The following is a 20,745-nucleotide window of genomic DNA, read 5'->3' as shown; positions in this document are numbered from 1 at the left end:
AACATGAAGTCAACAGTGTGATGCGGCAGCTAATAGACGCAATGTGATTTTAGGCTGCATCAATAGAATTAATAGTGTACTGATCAAGGGAAATAATAGTGCCACTCTATTCTGCTCTGGCCGGCCCCATCTGGAATATTATGTCCCAGTTCTGGGCACCACAATGTAAAAATGATGTCGAAAACTGGAAGTGTGTCCCGAAAGAGGGCCCACCAAAAATGGTGAAGGGTCTGGAAACCATGTCCGATAGGAATGACTTGGGGATCTGGCTGGGATGTTTTAGCCTGGAGAAGAGAGGTAAAGGTGATTAGGAAGCCCTGTGTTAAAGACTTGAAAGGATGTCCTATTGAGAGGGAGCAAGCTTGTTTCTCTGCTGCTCCAGATACTAGGACCTGGAGCAATGGAAATGCAAGCTCCAGGAAAGAGTTCCCACCTCCACACTTAGGCAGGAACCTCCCTGCCATAATAAGGGCAGTGGAAACATACGCCCTTGCAGTGGAGGGGAGTCTCCTTCCGTAGAAGGTCTTGAAACAGAGTCTGGATGGCCATCTGTCGGGGCATGCTTTGATTTAGATTTCCTGCACTGGCAGGGGGGTTGGACTGGATGTCCCTTGCGGTCTCCTTCCAACTATATTCTATGATTTTTAACTTCACACAGGCCTCCCTTTTCATAGCAAATAGTGGCTGATTCTTCCAGGCTTGCACCTACAACAGAGTCTTACTGCTAGGGTCCAGATACTGAAGTTGGTCTTCCATGACTCTTCCAAGCCTCTCACTGCATTCTGTCAATACCAACAGAACAAGTTCTGGTTTGAGCTTGGACATGTATCTTTAAAGTCCTCTGAGTCAAATACACTTATTTGAACTCCCCTTCCCCTTGTTAATATTTCAGAATGCTCACTAATGATAAATGTCCCATGTTGCTTCACATTTCTAGTGTGGTTAGATTTTGAAACAACCATGGGTGTGTATTTTTGACTAAAAAGAAAAATACGCTGACACTTCAGAATATTTTTTAATGTATTATGTTAGTTGAAAAAACCATCTTTCAAGTACAAAGAAGCCTCAATAAAAAGATAGAGAACGCCAAAGCAGTTACTTCATCTACAGCTTATTTTTAAATTTGATTTAACTGTTAGAGTTAGTAGAATTTATTAAAATAAAATGCATGTGTAAACGGGCACAAAGGCAACCCACAGTCAAACACAGAAGGAGAGGGCTCTCGCCATTCGTGCTTAACGTTTGAAGTCTAATAGCTCAACTTCCTGCTCCCACCGCTCCTCTAGCTTATCTCCTGTGCCTAGGAACAGCTGCTCAGTTAAAAGAAAAATCTCAAGAGTTTTATCTTCTCTAGCTGTTTACAAAGTCCTCCTAAAAGCACTAATCCTCTGTACGTGAGATAAGATAACGCTGAACTCTGGAAAATTATGAATAATACTACAAGGCCTGTAGAAAATATCTGGCCAAGCTTTTTAAAACACATGCAAACTGAAGATAACAACATTTGGTCAAAAAGATAGCACTTTTTGTTTGTTGGTCCGCTTACTGGAATTTTACAAACACATAAAGCAGTAACAGTTCTTAAGACTTCCCGCTTTGGGGGGGTCTTTTTTGGGGGAGGGGGTCTGGTGCGGGAGGTTGTTGTTGAAATCCTATTAATAAGAATGCAGCCTGAATGTACTAGTGTGTCTTTGACTATTTGTGGGAAGGTTAAATAAGTGGTACGATAATGATCCATTGTCCAATTCGAGCCCCAATCGCAACATCATATCTGCCTTCCTGAGTTCTGTAGAATAATTTTCAGCTTCATCATTCTATGCATGTATACTGGGACAGTAACTGCTGTGAAGTCAGTAAGAATTTTATTCCCAAATCCAGTGTGCATGTTGGCAACACCGGGAGATAAATTTATGTTTAAATCCCCTAAATCACTCACACAGTTTGTTGATTGCCCACGTCATTTATAAATGGCAACGTAAGCCCTGGGAGATGGGCAATCATGCATCCACCAGTGAAAGAATACTCACCTAGTGGTCAAATCCCAACACATTATTCAACTGGATTCAGTTATTTTTCACAGAACCACTATGTTTCTTCCAGATGGTCCTGGAACACACAAGATGCAATTTCTTTCTGCATTATATGTCAGGGCTGGAGAAAAAACAAATCGTTGGTCTTCCCGTTCCCAAAATCACCTCCTTAGGGAGGAGTGTGAAGTTTTGGACCCCTGTGTGTTAACTATAAACAAAGAGGCTTGGACGGGCTGGATTTTAATTGTATTGTGTGGCGCCTTGCTGACAGCTCATGTGTTTCTGCCCCATTGCTCTCCACCCGGCCGCTGTGCCTTCCATACTGTATGGTTGGACTAAAATATAGAGAATCTTCCAGTCCGTGGGAGAAATAATGGGAGCTATGTTCTAGCTAGATTTGGAAAGCACCAGGTAATGGGCCAGTTTTCTCTAGGCAATTGGGTGCTTTTGATTGGTAGAGGATCCAAATTTGTTACTGACGCGTTCTCCCCAGAAGGGACAAGCGGGCAGAGCCAAGGACGAGGCGCAAGTAACAACAATGGTTCAACAATCGTGCGAGCCTCTCTGGTTGAAAACCACATTCCCATGTCTGAGTTCGGTCCTAAGGCTGGCAATTCACAATAAGCAATTTATCTGAAAACACTATTAAGAGTAGACATGTACAGAGTTGTTTTTTTAATAACTAAAATAAGCTATGAAAACAATTACTTTTGCACCTGATAGTTCTTTTATTGTTTATTGTCACGTTCATGTGTGCCTAGCAGAACATTTGCACTTGTGAACGGAAATTTCGCAGGACGAGATTTTTATCCTGGACCCAGAGCGGTAGCAAGTCGCCAGCCAGTACACCACCCAGAATGCCGGATGCTAGTAGTGGATCAGGCCCAGCTGGGTAATAAGCCACTTTCCAGTACGGACATTTGCAATGTTAAAATCTGTTTAAAATTCTGCCAGCAACTACAAACACATGATGCCTTCTTTCATTTATGGTGCTTTTCTCTAAAGGCCAGGTACTGTGAAGAGAAAAACAAGCATAGTCCACACAAAAATGTAATCACAGTAAGATCTCTGCTTGCCTGTTTTCTTATTTCTCTTATGCTTAGAGTGGACACCAAAGTTCAGCCTGTGTCCCGCTACAATTCCTCTTACCTGAGGCTTTTTTGAACCCGGGTCTCCATGTCAGAGGCCCCACCCCTATGCCATTCCCAGAGCCCGCTACCCCCCAAAAAAATGGGGGTGGAGAAAAATTTATTTTTTCCATCCTGCAGGCCTCAAGGAATGACAATTTGGGGCTGGAAAGAGATTAGATACCCCTCGGCCAGCCCTCTCTAACCCAAACCCAAAATTCAAAACAAAAAGTGGATGCTTGATAAATTCGGTATTTTTCATTTTTGTATTTTAAACGTTCGTTGTTGTTATTTTCATTCTCACACTCGATGCGGGCTCAACAGGTGATGGAAGTGAAATTTGACCACAATACGCAAAAGTTGCTTGACTCCTCTTTCTTGATTCTGCTCCTCATGGAGAAACAAGCGTGGAAGAAGGAGGACATCTTAATCCTGTTTTCCTGCGTGTTTTTCCAAATTTTCCTTCCCAACTGTTCGTTTAAACCTTAAACCATAAGGAAGAAAGAGCAGATAAGTGGCAGAGCAGATAAGATCAGAGAGGAACGTAGGGCCGCATCTGGCAGCAGAAATAATCCAGTTTGACCCCACTTAACTGCCACGGATCAATGCTGTGGAATCTGGGAATTGTAGGGTAATTGGTGGCTGCAGAGGCTCCTCTACAGAGAAAGTTAAAATGGCCCACAAAGCCTACAGTTTCCCAGAAATTACACATAAGTGAGCCATGCAGATAGGAAAAGTGGTGTCAAACTGGATTATTTCGGCAGTGTGGATGCGCGCCTTAGAATTACAACTTTCAAAATAAATGTAAAGTTATAATTACTCAGCTCAAATATTTATCATTTTAGATACCTCTTAAAAAATGAACGCATTTGCTCCGCTCTCTCTTTCTAAATGCGATAGTGGAGCCTAATCCAATTCCCCATCCTAAGGGCCAATGGAAATAATATTCAAAAATAAACTGGAAAATGATCAAAAAATTAGATAATTTGATGTCCAAGAAACCATCCTATGAAGAATACCATGACTGTGTTCATAAGGTTTTGCCATTCAGGACCTATTCTGCTCAAATCCTATGTGATTATTTTGTGCAGGAAACAGACATTTTCCTGCTAGGCAACAACAGTTTCTAACAGAAAATAGTTCGCAGGCGAATATTATTTCGTATACAGCCCAAAATAACGTATAAATATGGAGCTTTATGCAAATTTGCATGGGGTTTTGATTTGCACTCCCATAAAACAGCATTCTGTCCCTGAGCGAGAAACCGCATTCCAGGCAAGAAAATTACATGACTGTGCAAAGATGATGTGTTCGGTGCCCAACAAACATGTCTTAATTTTTACACAAACAAGTCCTGATTCTGCTTGTGAAACAAAACATTCTAAAACCTTCTCACAGGGGAAATGCTAAAATTATTTGTTTGCTCTCCTTCAGAAGAATTCAGTGAAAAACTATACATCTCTGATCCGCAGCGGGAGTAAACATCAATGGAAAATTCCAGAATTGTAGGGTTTGTATTTTTAATGAATCCCATTGAGTCAGTGGATCTACTGCAATTAGAACTAGCAATTTGAGTTCGGCATAGTATTTTTTTGTTGCTTTAAAATGCCTAAACTGCACTGTCTTGTGGGTATGATATACATTGGCATCTGCAAAAAATTATTCAGGGCCAGTTCACATTACAACAAGTTTTAAGGAGTGCTTTAATTCCCGTTACGTGACTTGGAACCATCCCTATGATCCTGGGAATTTGCAGTGTAGGGAGAACATATTTGAATTCTTTGCCAAAAGAAGCCTCTGTTGCCACCCCACAACCTATAAATCTCCATGATTCCATAGGATGCAACCATGCCATTTCATGTAAAACATAGCACTAGGAGGGGCTTCCAGGGCTGGTGCAGAATACAGACAGTCTCAATGAAACCCTCCCAAAGACTTTGCATAGAGAAAGGTTTTATCAACTACATAGAACAAGCAAGGCATCTTCTGGGACGAATAGGATTTCCCCCTTGGAAATCTTTTCCTTAGAAATAATCGAATCGTGGAACCCTGCAGTCGGAAGCCGCAGCTGAGTGGACAGCAGCCTAGGAAAATTGTCCCCACACTACGAGGTACCTGAACAACAAGGAGGCCACGCCAGACGCACATGCTGCAGTAAGACCCCCCTCTGCATTTCTCTGCTTGATGCTGGCAGTCGCTACCATCACCAAAGGCATTTTACCTGCTCTTTTCAATGCATTTTTGATTCACTGTTCTGACCTATTGCATTTTCTGCTTTTCCCTTTTCCTGTTTTGTCAGTCAGTCTGCCCCTATATTTTTTGCATCTTGTAAGTTCTCTTAGGAACTGTCTCAGTACTCCAGTTCATTCTAAGTGGTTATAGCTTGCATAGCAAGAGTTTTGAGTGGGGGCAAAAGAAATATAAAAGACGCCTTTTTAGACCTGTTGCGCTTTCCTCACATTAGCATCTACACAATGAAATGGCAACAGCCTTCTGAGCTCAGGCAGGGGATGAAACTAAAACATAACACAGATACAATGCATGATGTGAATGGAAGAATACCACCACAGTTTCAACAGTAAAACACAGAATTAAAAAATATGAGGGACAAATTAATGTTAAGGAAAAAGCCACATGTGTTATACAGTAAGATAAATAAAGATGTAGTGAGAGGCAGAGTGACTCAGCAGAAGCCAAGAAACCACACATGTGTGGAAATGGTAATACATTAACACAGTACTGATGCCAAGGACAAGAAATGCATAGTGAATAATTGGACACACCTGAAAATTGAAAGGTGGTCAAGCTGAGATGATGAAATCAGTAATTGTAGGATAACAAAGAAACCATGGGAGGATGTACAACTCCTACGTGGGGTGGAAACAGACCACAGTGGGTGGTACCGATTTTTGGCTAGAAGAATGCTGATGATCCCCATTGTAATTGTGTGGGTGTAGTTGGTGGGTAGTTGGTAATGTTTGGGCGGTGTATATAGTGAATAAAGTAGAATCTTTTATATAAGAACACGAGTTGTCTGGTGTCTTGGGTGAAGCTAAAAGAACCAGGCAGGACCCTGGTGAAGAAGGGTGAACTTCTTTGGAAGCAAGAGTGAGAAGCTTTGGAGAGTTTTGTCTGGTCCTTCACCTGTTCTCTGCAACTCTTGCACATTATCGAACAACTGGCCAAACTGGTCAGCCGTGTGCACAACAGTGGTGAGTTCCAGGCCCAGGTGAAGAGCCGCAACTCCCATCATCCCTCACAATATAACATGGCCCCATTTAGTTTTACAACAGCACGTTTCGAAAGCGGAAGGCATTTTCAATTTCTAATGGGGCAGACAGAGACCATAGTTTGTTGTTGAGTCCCAGATTCAAGTTCTGAGATCTCCAGTTTTTTAGTTTAAAAAGACATAAAGAGAAAAGAAACAAAGGGGAGAACAAGCAAGTTAACGCCACTGTCCCTCAGAGTAGTAGAGTGTACTGGACTAGGTAGAACACTTGACCTGGTCCATCTCCCTATGTTGCTCCTCATCCTTGCCTGGTGGCATGCAAAATTCACAAACAGGAAGCCAAAGTTATATAGCCACCAAGAGGGGTTATATTTTGGTGAAACTGCCAATGCTTTTCTTGCCCAATACTCTGTATGTACTTTGGAAGTTTTGCCTTTGAAAATCACTTCATCAGGCTAATCATAACATTTCTTGGATTGTTTGTGCAGACCGATCACCGCTCCCGGTGAGTGTCAGGGGACCAAATATGGTGCACCTGAGTTACCAATCTATACTCCGTGCTTTCCCTTCTAGCCAGAGGCCAACATAATGACTCTAGCCTCAATGCAAAGAAAATGTGACAAAGAACCAAACTGACAAGCGTGCCTCTTTCTTGTTTGTCAGTGAGTGCATCTGTCTGTGTTCCACTTTGCTGAACCCATATTCCTGTCCTGATTGCATTTCCACAGGTACCCTGTATAACAGTAGGACTCCAACTCCACCTGTACCTAGGAAGAGTGTGGATCCTTCTCGAGATGAGGATTGAGATACGTTCAGTGCATTTTTCCATCAGATTTATTTCCAAATTGCACCTCCAGGACACACATTCAGTTTATGAACCAGACAATCAACCATTTGTGAATTTGTGATCCAAGTCAAGCACCTCCAGCAACCACATATTTGACAACTGTTTTTGTTTTAAAAATGTAAGTGAAACTATTACATTTTAATGGTCACCAATTGTTAATGGAGTGCGGAGCAGAATACACCCTCAACTTGCTCCTGTTAAAGTGAGCAACATGGCTACATAAGCCTTTCTGTGTGGGGTAAAAAAGAATAGCAATCTACTTCTGTACCTTTTGAATTACAAAATGTTTTGAAAGTGGAAATTGGTGGAACCTTGATGAGCTCTTGCTCCTGCTTTAACCTCTCTTAGGTGTTCCAGTTTAAAAAAAAAATCGGGGGCAGGGCAAACAAAAGAATCACTTGAAAACATAGAGTTAAATAGGGCTTATTTACCCCCCCTCTAAATTTGCCTTTGTTTTTGTTTGGGCTTTTTTGGTTTTGCACATGTGGTAAAGACCCCACGCTCTCTCTCTCTCTCTCCCTCGGCTTGCTTCGCGAACGACGATTCAGGAGACGCATCCCGCGCTTTTGTCACAAGCACTTTGGTGACTAAACAAGGGCCCCAATCGGATAATAAACAGGTCCGTTTTTGCAGGAAAGCACAACAGAAAGTCTCCTTTGGGTGATGTTTCCCCAGGTTTGCAGGTTACCTTTCGTGTGTCGTTACTCTTCGACGGCTCGTTCTGCATGCGCTTTTGAAGAACGAAAGAAGGCTGTTCAGGCGTCATGGCTTAGTGCGTCTTCCATGCCTCCCGAATGTCGAGTCCAGGGAGGACCATTGTTGGGGATCTAAATCGGCCCAAGCCTGAGATGTGTTTTCAGGGGTCCTTTATCTCTTCTTTGGGAGCCCCCTCTTATCGCTGACCCATGGTCGAGGGTTCACCGTTAGATTAGAATACTATTTTGGGAAGGCGATGGGTCCATCCTAGAAACGTTTTGTCCTGCCCAGCGGCAGCTTGTCGTCCTCCATAGCATGGCCTCCAGTGCTGGTGATCCCTGCCTTGCTCACGGACAGCCATACCTTCGTCACCAGGCAGTCCAGTGTCTATTTAAGAATGGCGTAAAACAGCGCTGATTCAAGCGTCAAGAGTCGTATGTGTTGGCGATAGGACCCATGTTTCAGGACCCCTAGAGGAGAATCGACAGTACAAGGCTCTATTACACACTGATTTTTGTGCTTCGCCTCAAGTGTTTGTTTCTCCAGACTCTTTTGCGGAAGCCTTCTGATTTGGCCTATATGCCTTTGCCAGTCTGTGATCGATCTCTTTATCATCTTGGACTCTGAGGAGATGAGCCTTCCAGGTTAGGTGAACTGCCTGGAGCGAACTTAAGCAACAGATGTGGCCTACGGTGATGTGGGGATGGTTAGGTTCTTCCTGGGTGCCGGCTGGTTAAAGACTTCCATTTTCTCCAGACTGACTTCCAGTCCAAAGAAGCTACTGCAGCTCGTTGCAAAGCAGGATGTTAGGTGCTGCAGAGCTGCTTCCTGTCTGGGCACCCAGGGCGCCTCGTCAGCAAAAAGCAGCCCACGGACTAGCTCGTTTAGGTCTTAGTGCGGGCCCTCAGGCGGCTTAAGTTAAACAGGCTCCCATCAAGTTCCGGGATCGCGTATATTAAATGCCCATAGTTTCCTTCTTTGAAATCTGCCGTAGGTTAGCCCTTTGGAGCATCATTGCTGAAGAAGATTGTTAAATAAAGTTGGAAGAGCAAGAACAACAAACCTTGTTTACACCATTATTGCTTAGAAAGGGCCTCCGGAGAGAGCGTCACCTATCTGACTTGACCTTGCTGGCCGCATGTAGCAGGCCCGATATCATTGGAGGGAATTTGGGGGGGCATCTTCCTAGTTCGTTCCAGGATCTGACCACAGACCTTTTCTACTCCACAGGTTTAAGGCTTTGGTGAAGGTCACACAATGTTACATAGAGTCCTTCTGTTTCTTGCTCTCTACATTTGCCGTTCTTGCCGTTGTCTGAGGGGCAAATTCCATTGTCTGTATTAGTGACTCCTACTTAGTCTTCTGAAGCCACCATTGGCTTTCGGGGGAGAGAGAAGAGGCGGGGAAGTTCTTTCTGCAAATGGCGGAACTATCTGTTCGCAGTAGTATCCTCTGCGGATTTTTCCCGCAATGGAGAGCAGTGTTTATACACTCAGTAGTTCGAGCAATCTCATTTTGCCTCCTTTTTTCTCTGTACACGTGTAGATAAGGACTGCATCTTGCGAGATAAGATGCCAGTTTCGCCTTTTCCAGCAACTCACAAGGAGTTCGTGGAGTTAGCATGGAGTGCATGACCCTCCATGTTTCCAAGCTTCAGGTGGAATTCCATCAATCCCGCCGGCCCTGCCGTTTTTCATCTTCTGTATGGCCTCTTCAAAGCGTTTCTTCCAAGTGGGAGCTATTGTCCAATTCTTTCTTCATCCGTTGTTTTTTCATCGTTGAATGTGACTCTTGGACTACTCGGGTTGGCACTAAAGAGGCTTTGGAAGTGTTCAGCCCATCGGTCGCATGAAGCTTTCTCTTCTGATTAGTGTTTGGACCATCTGAACGTCTATAGGAGCTTTGGGTCTCGATATGTAGGTTGCCCGTCTGAATCGCTGCTTTTAGAGCTTCGTTTAAAATCCTCTGGAATTCACCCCCAGATCTGCACAACATTGTGTCTTCTTTCTGCTAAATTGATCCACCACTTTGGTCTGATGTCTCTGAGTTTTTGTTGGAGTTGACTAACATACAAAGGCGGAAAGGGCTCGGCTTTTCTTACAGACAGGATGGCCTGGGCGAGTTTGTTTGTTGGCCTGGTGGGTGGATCAGTCTCTTCTTTGCCCAACAGACTCCCTGGATTCTCTTGGTTGTTTTTCATCAAACACGTCTTGTTTTTCTTGAGGAGAACCCCCGGATTCTCTCCGCAGACTGCAGGCTGCCTTGTTTTGATAAGTTGCCAATAGCCTGTAGGAGAAGATCTCTATATGGGGTCTTCAAGTTTGTTTGCAGATTTGCCTGAAAGTTGTTCTCTCATGGCACTTGTTTGTTGAAGTTATTGGACTTGGAGTCTCCTCTTTAGGATTGCCCACCTATCTTAGGTTTTTTTTATTTTAAACTTAAAATGAAAAGATTTAGTTTACATCTTCCGAGGCGATGATCTGTTTGACATTCTGCACTGGGCATCACTCGGGTTATGACGGACATCGCGCAATATTTCTCCTGGCGCACTAGGATTGTAGTCATGCGGTGCCAGTGTTTGGATCTGGGGGTGCATCCAGGTTGTCTTCAGGCTGTCTCCTTTCTGCTGAAAGAGGTCGTTTGTAATGTTCCAGCTGCTGTTCCTGCACAAAATTCTAGCTGAACGAGCTCCGTAACATTTACAGTTTTTACACAACACCATGCTTGCCTAAAACACCTTTCCAGTCCGCTTCTGGAAGTTCTTTCCTACTCTGGCATTGAAGTCACCTAGTGATAATGATTTTGTCTCTCGGCAGGGACTTTTTGTTATAAGTTGGCATAGGTCTGACGTAGAAGAATTTGTCTTTTCTCCGCAGGGCGGCTTGACATAGTCTGTGGCATCATATATACTGAAGAGAACAACATGTGGGAGGCCGTAAGGAGCTAATGCGATCAGAATGTCCTGTTGGCAAGGTTTGCGAGAGTTTGGAGCGATGCGAATTGGCGAGTTTTTGAGCATTGAATCCTACACCTGAAAGCTGTTTTCAGTTTGGGTTGCCAGACCAATCGCGTGTGTAAGCCGGGCAACCGTGTCTCTTAAGGCTGCCTTCCGCCGTGGGAGATCGAACTTCACTAAAGGAGCCGCAATGTTCGATTTCAGTCGGACAATTCAGGGCCATTAGAGCAGAAACGACACTCAGGACGTCCACTGTCTGCAGAGAATCTTGCATGGGTTCTGCTGTTCCAGCCATGCAAGCGTTAGTCTGTTTGCCCCCTTTGGAGGCTGGGGTGTGGCCTTTGTCTCTTTTGTCTTTGTTTGACTCGCATCAAAGAATTCCCGTTGGCCGCGGGCTAGCCAACCGGTGTGGGGAGGGATGCGCTTTCTTTAGGCCACTCTTTCTAGGCCCCTCCCCCTCCATATGGAGGCAAGCAGTGCTCCCCTTTAAAAAAGCTGCTTGGTCATTACAGGATGCTGCCGAACAGACTATCACCCCGGTTTCCAGCTCCAAGCAATCCAAAGTCCTTGCACCACCTGCATGCAGGGTTAGGGTTCGGGTCTGCAGCTTCCAGTGCATCTTTACACCTGCCGTTGTTTCGTTGTAAAGAAGCTACAAAGCAAGAAACTGGGGATCGTTTGTTTTCAACTTTGGCCATATGATTAGAGACATATTCACACAAGAAAGGCAACCTCATGGTTAGTAGTAAGGTAGAAGGGAGAGGAAAGGAAAATGGGAAGATATCTCCTTCCAGAGGACTAGGCTCAATCCAGAAAGCCACCAGCCCTGAGTCTGCAAGACCCTGAGCAGGGATGTGATTAACGGATGGCTTAGAGGTTCTCTCATTAATGAGATTGCCATAAGCTGAAAGTCAATTTGATAAGCTATTAAACAATAGCAAAAGATGCTACGAACCTATGGCAGCTGAACTAAACGTCATGCATGACCAACACTCTGGCTCCTCCATGTTTTTTCTATGACTATACGTATTTAATGAGCCCAGGGTGGCAAGCTTAGTGCTAGTTTCCTTTTCAAACACGTGAAGTTAAGTAGGTTAGGCTGGGGGGGGGAAAAATAGATTCTCTACTGATTCCTCCTAGCCTAGAGCTTAATCCATTGGATGGGACAACTCTCAACTAAACCAGCACATCAGCTACTGAAGAATACTCGAGATTTACAGTCCCAACACACGAGGTGGCACTTTTTACCACTTCTCTGCCAGCCCGTGCTAATGATTACGGGCTAAGGGGAGGGATATCGATGGGTTGTTCACTGCCACCTGTCTTTTACCCCTAGGTTTGCGCCGTGCGAAACCGCGCGTGGCACTGACACACTCCCTTAAAAAAGAAGCGCCTTCGAGCAGCTTTCTTTTAAGCGTGCCATATTCGGCACCCACCCGCACACCCTGACACCACTGCTTCCCCAGCGCGCACTCTGTTGACGTACATGGATGCCTGTGCATGTCATTCTTTGCATGCCGCATGTGGGTGTGGCTTGTGGCACGATCGGCCACGGTGCCACTATTAGGGCTGACGCGTGTTGGGCACTCCCAGCCTCGGAGCCCTTAACATCAGCCCAGCATGTCAGGCTTTTTACCCATCTGTATCAGGAGGCAGTTGGTCTGGTGAATTTGTGTTTAAAAGGGTTGGACTCGGTTGGTTCCAGAAGAAAAAGTTTGCCAACAACGCGTGAAGAGTGTTACAGTTTGTGGACTTTGTTGATTTTCCTTAGGAATTTGACGAGTTTTGTAAAAGTTCACATGTTTACCATGTTGGATTGGCTGATTGATGAAAACATTTAATCTGGACACATGTGATCTCCCCCCCCCCCCCCCCGATTTGAACCATTTTTTTTCTGGCACAGATGATTGTTGACTGCAGGGCTGAGGAGCTAGGATTGATTTGTGTCTATATATGTGTGTATGTGTTGGTGGAACTGAAAATAAACCATTCAAGTCAGTTTAGCAATAAAAAACTCTCCTATTCTAATTTGAGTACTGCTTCTATAGCAAGTGTTGCAGAACATGGCAAATGTGTACTGAAGGGAAGAAGTTAGAATAGCAAAGGTGGGGAGTCAACATATGATGCATTGGCTATCTGCTGGATTCCGTGTTTGTCTTACTTCTCAGTGTGCAGTGTGGTGATGTGAAGAGACACGAGCGGCTGCCACAGGCTAGAGATACCGAATGAGGTTGTGTACTTCAGTGTCAAAGTCTGAGTGGCAGCAATGATGTTGTGTTTATACCCAGTAAACAACGTCTTTCACAGATGTAACCAAGTTTCCTGCCCTAGACTTCATAAAAGCTTGCACCAGAACTTGGAAATTTTACTTCTTTAAGAACTATCATTCCACAGATCATAATCAAGAATCATAGAGTTGGAAGGACCACAAGAGGCATCCAGCTCCAACCGCCTGTGCCATCAGGAAAGGCTAAATCAAAGCATCCCCAACAGAGGGCCATCCGGCTCTGTTTGAAGACCTCTAAGGAAGGAGAATTCACTACAACTCATCCGAGGGAGTTGTTCGCACTGTTATCGCCACTTACGTCAGGAGGTTCCTCCTAATGTTGAAGTGGATCTCTTTCCTGCATGTTGCAGTCCATTGTTCCTGTTTCTAGTCTCTGGAGCAGGAGAAAACATTTGCTCTCTCCTCACAGGACATCCCTTCAATATTAAACAGGGTTGCATATACTTTTCTTCTTTCATGGCTAAGACATCCCGACTTCCTTAAGTCGTTCCTCATAGGACATGGTTTTCCCAGTCCTTCATCCCATTTTAATTGCCCTCACTATGACACGCGCAGTTGCTCATTGTCCTTTTTGAATTGTGGTGCCCAAAACGACACAATATTTCCAGAAGCAATACTCCTGAAGTGGCACAGTACTGTCCCTGATCTAGGCATATACTTCTTATTATGCAGCTTAAAATTGCATTGGCCTTATTACTGCCGCATCACACGGTTGACTTCATGTTTCAACTTGTTGGTCTACTTGGGACGCCTGAGCACGAGTCAGTAGTCACTTTTCCTATGGGATTCTGGAATACGAGCCAAAAAAAGGAACATTTCTGAGCTCTGTTAATGTCACTGAGAAACAACAATAACAACCAAAACCAAAGTAATGAAACATTTCCAACTGAATTGCTCAAATGTGTTTGCATAAGTTGAGTCCCATGGCAAATGAAAGATTTCTCTAACAAAGGGTCTGGTCCCTCTCTCCCCCCACTGCACCTCTTGTTGTCAGGGACAAGAACACAAAGAATGGGAATAAAAGCTGCTGTTTCGGATGAGAAGAAGAACACAGTTTTCTGGCCCTATCCATACGGTTGAAAAACGAGCACACGTGACTGTGAAAGCTGGTGTGGCCCCCACTCTCTGTTCCAGTTTTGAGTGAATAATTGTATGATCAAATTCCCCTAGGGTGGAAGCAAGGATTGATCTTTCCCACTTTTTCTCAAACCGTGGAAAGGGAAAACTCTAAGTATGTTTTTTGTAGCATTGTGCACCTGATGCATCACTGAGGAAATTGCCTACTGACAAATGTTCGGGCAGGTATACTGCAGAAGGCACGCCACCCTGCCAAAGCTTACGAATTGGCACTTCCAAACAAGCTTGCTGTTCACTAGCACTGCCTCCCTCCCCTCCTTTGCCCTGCTTGCCAGCAAGCCTGCGTCCCGTCCCTCCCTCCCAGGCCACTCTGGAAGGAAATATCTTGAACATCCAAGTTCTTACGCCTTCTCTGGAAGTATTCTCAAAACAGCAATTGTAAGTCAGTTGCGTAAAGCATTGCCGTCGCCCTCCGGCATGAGAGGTTTTGCTGCATTCTGATTTTTTAAATAAAATCTCATCCAATATTGGCCAATCAGGAAGAACATAAAAGCCATGTTGGATCTTCGTGTACAGGCAATCGCTTCTTCAGTGGCTTAATTAAAAAGGCCCCAAAACAGGACTTTAATGTCTTCATTTAATCACCCTCCACTCATATTTCTCAGGTATTGAGACATGCTGCTCTAAGAAAGAAAAAAATACAATTAGCCAGGAGAACGAGGAGCAGTTCCATAAGCAAACCAAGAAGTGAGGCATCTATACTGTAGAAATAATGCAGTTTGACATCACCACGTTAACGATTTTAATGGGCATCCTATGAAATCCTAGGATTACGTTCGGTTTAACAATGCTAGTCCCTCTACAAAAGAGTGCTCGGTCCTCACAAAACTACAAATCCAAGGATTTTTGTAGGAGGGGGGCCAATGGCAGTTTAAGTGGTGTCAAACAACATTATGTCTACAGGCAGATGCAATCCAAAGAAAGGATAAGATAAAGGGCTTGAATCCGGTTGTTCCAACTCAGCAACACATTGAAATCAGGGAGATTTACCTATGTGTTGGTACCACTGCAATGTTAAGTCAGTGGACCATTCAGGTTGGGAATAACCAGTAAGATTCATACCAAGAGGTTTTGAATATGAACGACAAGACATTTTCAAAAAGAAATTTTGAAGAAGTTTAGGAGACAGATACTTTGCTAAAAACACAGTGGGGTAACATATCTTTTCCTCTCCTATTGCTTGTTCCTAGTTTATCCTTTGCCTCCTTCTTTTCTGCGGAACTCATTGCCTTGACTAGACAAAAGGGAACGTTCCTTCAATCTTTCCTTTTTGTTCCTGCCATCCTGTCCACTTTATATTTCTGTTTCCTTTTCTCCTATGTCATTTGAACAAAATATTAATGGTCAGGTTTGTGTGACGGAACAGTGAGCAAATATCAGGTTGGGCAAAATTGTGTATGAATTTCCATGTGTTCTACTGAATGAGGGGGGAAAAATGCCGAGATTTTGACTGCTTTCGACATTTGCTCTTCCAAAACTTTGGACGAGTAAACCTATATTTAAAGGAAAAGGAGAGAAGCCTGTAAATTGTGTCAAACTGTTTTTCACATGTTTGGGTATGGGACTAAAAGGCAATGTCCCCTTGGTGAGTTTGCATGTAAAAATATGTTATAATTCTAAATGTTGTGGTTTGTGTCTTAGATGTTTCAGAAAGAGAGAGACCCCACACAAAACTTAACTATAATTGAAAAATGAATTTCTTCAATCAAGGATCATTTTGGGGGTGGGGCAGGGCTCCAGGGGAGAAGACTGTGCAGGTAACTTGGTGCATTCTCAGTTTGCTCCCCAGTGTTAACTGTGCATCAGCAACTTCAAGGCTTTGTTCTTCAACAGGGCTCTGTCCTGGGCCCAGTGCTATTCAACATCTTTATCAATGACCTGGATGACAGAATTGGGAGCATACTTATCAAATTTGCAGATGACACCAAATTAGGAGGAGTAGCTAATACTCCAGAGGACAGGATCAAGATTAAAAATGACTTTGATAGATTGGAAAGCTGGGCCAAGGCTAACAAAATGAATTTCAACATGGAGAAATGTAAGGTACTGCACTTAGGGCAGAAAAATGAAATGAACAGATATAGGATGGGTGACACATGACTGAATGAGACTACATGTGAAAGGGATCTAGGAGTCCAAGTAGACCACAAATTGAACATGAGTCAACAGTGTGATGCGGCAGCTAATAAGACCAATGTGATTTTAGGCTGCATCAGTGTCTAGATCAAGGGAAATAATAGTGCCACTCTATTCTGCTCTGGTCAGGCCCCATCTGGAATATTATGTCCAGTTCTGGGCACCACAATTTAAAAAGGATGTCGAAAAACTGGAGTGTGTCCAAAGGAGGGCCACCAAAATGGTGAAGGGTCTGGAAACCATGTCCTATGAGGAATGACTTGGGGATCTGGGGATGTTTAGCCTGGAGAAGAGAAGGTTAAGAGGTGATATGATAGCCCTGTTTAAATACTTGAAAGGATGTCATATTGAGGAGGGAGCAAGCTTGTTTTCTGCTGCTCCAGAGACTAGGACCTGGAGCAATGGATGCAAGCTCCAGGAAAAGAGATTCCACCTCAACCTTAGGAGGAACCTCCTGATAATAAGGGCAGTGGAACATACTCCCTTGAAGTGTAGTGGAGTCTCCTTCCTTAGAGGTCTTTAAACAGAGTCTGGATGGCCATCTGTCGGGGATGCTTTGATTTAGATTTCCTGCATGGCAGGGGGTTGGACTGGATGGCCCTTGCGGTCTCTTCCAACTCTATGATTCTATGATTTTAACTTCAGCAGGCCTCCTTTCATAGCAAATAGTGCTGAGTTCTTCCATGTTTGCACTTACAAGAGTCTTACTGCTATGGTCATATACTGAAGTTGTCTTCCATTACTCTTCCAACTGCATTTCTGTCAATACCAACAGAACAAGTTCTGGTTTTAGCTTGACATGTATCTTTAAAGTCCTCTGAGTCTTTTTTTCCTTCTCGTCTCTGGGTGTATAGGACTATCATCTTTCAATTTTGAGATGATAATCTAGCTGTTTTTTTTTTTTCTCCTTTCTCGCATTTGATGAAGGAGAAAAGAAGCTCTTATGAACCTCAGCCATATATATGTAAAGCATTATATATAGAGTTACCGAATAAGTTATATAACATGTAATTTTATTATCATTTTTGATACTAAGAGAGAAAAGATAAGTTGGCAAAATATATAACAAGGTGTAAGAGGAGATAGATCAAGGTAATTTGATAGTTAGGGAAGCAGGGTGAATGTAATAGTTGAATTTCTGTTGCTGTCATTGTTCCGTGTCTGTTTGTTTGCCTTTGTCTTCTTTGGTTGTGTTGTTTCTTAGGTTATGTTTGTGGATTATATGTATTATTTGTTAAGTTGTGTTGTCTTTGTGGAATGTAAGATGATTTGGAATGTATGGAATCTTTTAACTTTGTTCAAAACTTAATAAAAATTATTTTAAAAAAAAAATAAAGTCCTCTGAGTCAATACACTTATTTGAATCCCCCTCCCCTTTTTAATATTTTCAGATGCTCACTATGATAAAATGTCCATGTTGCTCACATTTCTAGTGTAGATTTGAAACATCCATGGGTGTGTATTCTTGACTAAAAATAAAAATATCCTGAACTTCAGAATATTTATTTAATGTATTATGTAGTTAAACCATCTTCAAGTACAAGAATCTCAAATAAAAATATAGAGAACGCCAAAGCATTTACTTCATCATAAGCATTATTTTAATTTGATTTTAGACTGTAGATTTAGTAGAATGTAAATTAAATAAAATACCTGTGTAAACTGGCACAAGGCAACCACAGTCAAACAACAGAAGGATAGGGCTCTGCCCTTCTGGCTTAAACAAGTTTGAAGTCTAATAGCTCAACTTCCTGCTCCTTTCTAGCTTATCTCCTTGTGCCTAGGACAGCTGCATTTAAAAAGAAAATCTCAGAGTTTATCTTCTCTAGCTGTTTACAGTCCTCCTAAAATCCTAATCCTCTGTACGTGAGATAAGATAACTCTGGAAATTATGATAATACTACAGGCCTGTAGAAAATATCTGCCAAGCTTTAAAAACACATCAAACTGAAGGGATAACAACATTTGTCAAAATATAGCACTTTTTGTTTGTTGGTCGCTTACTGGAAGTTTTACAAACACAGAAAGCAGTCCCTTTGGGTGGGTCTTTTTTGGGGGGAGGGTCTTTTGGGGAGGTTGTTGTTTAAATCCTATTAATAAGAATGCAGCTGTAATGTACTAGTGTGTCTTTGACTATTTGTGGGAATGTTAAAATAAGTGTACTATAATGGATCATTGGTCCATTGAGCCCAATCTCAAACATATATCTGCCTTCCTGAGTTCTGTAGAATATTTTCAGCTTCATTCTATGCATGTATACTTGGAAGTAAGCTTCTGTGAAGTCAGTAGAATTTATTCCCAAATCAGTGTGCATGGGTTTGCAACACTGGGAGATAAATTTATTTTAGAATCCCCTAATACTCACAACAGTTTTTTGATTGCCCATCTCATTTTATAAATGGCAACTAAGCCTGGGAGATGGGGCAGTCTATGATCCACCAGTGAAAGATACTCACCTAGTGGTCAAATCCCAACACATTATTCAACTGGATTCAGTTATTTTCAGCAGAACCACTATGTTCTTCATGATGGTCCGTGAACACACAAGATACAATTTCTGCATTATATGGCAGGTGCTGGAGAAAAAACAAAGTCTTTGGTCTTCCCCAAAATCACCTCCTTAGTGTGAAGTTTGGACACCCATGTGTGTTTACCTATAAACAAAGAGCTTGGACAGGCTGGATTTTTAATTGTATTGTGTGCCATTGATGACAGCTCATGTTTTTTCTGCCCCATTGCTCTCCACAGCAGCTGGTGCCTTCCATACTGTATATGTTGGAATAAAATATAGATAATTCCCAGTCCTGGAGAATAATGGGAGCTATGTTCTACTATATTTGGAAAGCACCAGGTATGGACAGTTTCTCTAGAGCATTGGTTCTTGATTGGATAGGAATCCAAATGTTGTTACTGAACCTTCTCCCAGAAGGACAAGCTGGCATAGCCAATGACTGAGGTCCAGTAACAACAATGGTTCAACAATGTCTGGAGCCTCTCTGGTTGAAAACCACAGTTCCCATGTCTGAGTTCTGTCCTTAAGGCTGCAATCACATAAGCGATTATCTGAAAACGACTATTAAGAGTAGACATATACAGAGTTGTTTTTTTTATAACAATAATCTATGACAAGTTACTTTTGCACCTGATAGTTCATTTTATTGTTTATTGTCACGTTCATGTTGCTGCAGGAACATTTGCACTTTGTGACGGAAATTTCGCAGGACGAGATTTTTATCCTGGACCCAGAGCTGGTAGCAAGTCAGCCAGCAGGGACACCACCAGGAATGCCTGATCTAGTAGTGGAGCAGGCCTCTGGGTAATAATCCACTTTCCAGTACTGACATTTGCAATGTTAAAATTCTGCAGCAACTACACATGATTCCTTTCATTTATTGGGACTTTCTCTAAATGCCAGGTACATGTGAAGAGAAAAACAAAGCTATAGTCACACAAATGTAATCACATGTAGATTCCTGCTTGCCTGTTTTCTTATTTCTCTTATGCTTAGAGTGGACACCAAAGTTCAGCCTGTGCCCTCTACAAATCCTCTTACCTGAGGCTTTTTTGAACCCTGGTCTCCTGTCAGAGTCCCACCCCTATGCCATTCCCAGAGCCCCCCCCCAAAAAAAATGGGGGGGAGAAAAATTATTTTTTCCATCCTGCAGGCCTCAAGGAATGACAATTTGGGGCTTGAAAGAGATTAGATGAACCCTCTGCCAGCCTCTCTCTAACCCCAAACCCAAAATTCAAAACCAAAAGTGGATGCTTGATTAATTCTGTATTTTTCATTTTTGTATTTTTAAAAGTCTTTGTTGTTATTTTTCATTCTCACACTTGATGCTGCTCAAAACAGGTGATGGAAGTGAAAATTTGACCACAAGACTGCAAAAGTTGCTGAGTCCTCGTCTTGATTTCTTCCTCATGGAGAAACAAGCGTGGAAGAAAGGAGGCATCTTAATCCTTGTTTTCCTGCTTGTTTTGCAGAATTTTCCCAACTTCTTTTAAACCCATAAGGAAGAAAGAGCAGATAAGTGGCAGAGCAGATAAGGATCAGAGGGGGAAACTTAGGCTGCATCTGGACAGCAGAAATAATCCAGTTTGACCCCACTTTAACTGCCACGGATCAATGCTGTGGAATTCTGGGAATTGTAGTGTATTGTGGCTGCAGAGCTCTCTGACAGAGAAGGTTAAATGTCCCACAAAGCTACAGTTCCCAGAATTACACAGTATTGAGCCATGGCAGATAAAGTGGTGTCAAACTGGATTATTTCTGCAGTGTGGATGCAGCCTTAGAAATGTA

General features: G+C 42.9%; 1 protein-coding gene across 1 annotated transcript in view; it reads left to right on the top strand.

Annotated features, from left to right (window-relative positions):
- The window catches only part of DGKI (diacylglycerol kinase iota), a 158,074-nt gene that overhangs the window by 71,782 nt on the left and 65,547 nt on the right, over window positions 1–20,745 (top strand). The window contains exon 15 of the mRNA XM_042469134.1: window positions 19,634–19,761. Within this exon, the coding sequence (XP_042325068.1) occupies window positions 19,634–19,761 (128 nt within the window). The remainder of the gene's footprint in view (window positions 1–19,633; window positions 19,762–20,745) is intronic.

This window comes from Sceloporus undulatus, chromosome 5 (assembly GCF_019175285.1).
Source record: "Sceloporus undulatus isolate JIND9_A2432 ecotype Alabama chromosome 5, SceUnd_v1.1, whole genome shotgun sequence".
NCBI lineage: Eukaryota > Metazoa > Chordata > Lepidosauria > Squamata > Phrynosomatidae > Sceloporus > Sceloporus undulatus.
This window is presented reverse-complemented; position numbering and strand designations above follow the sequence as displayed.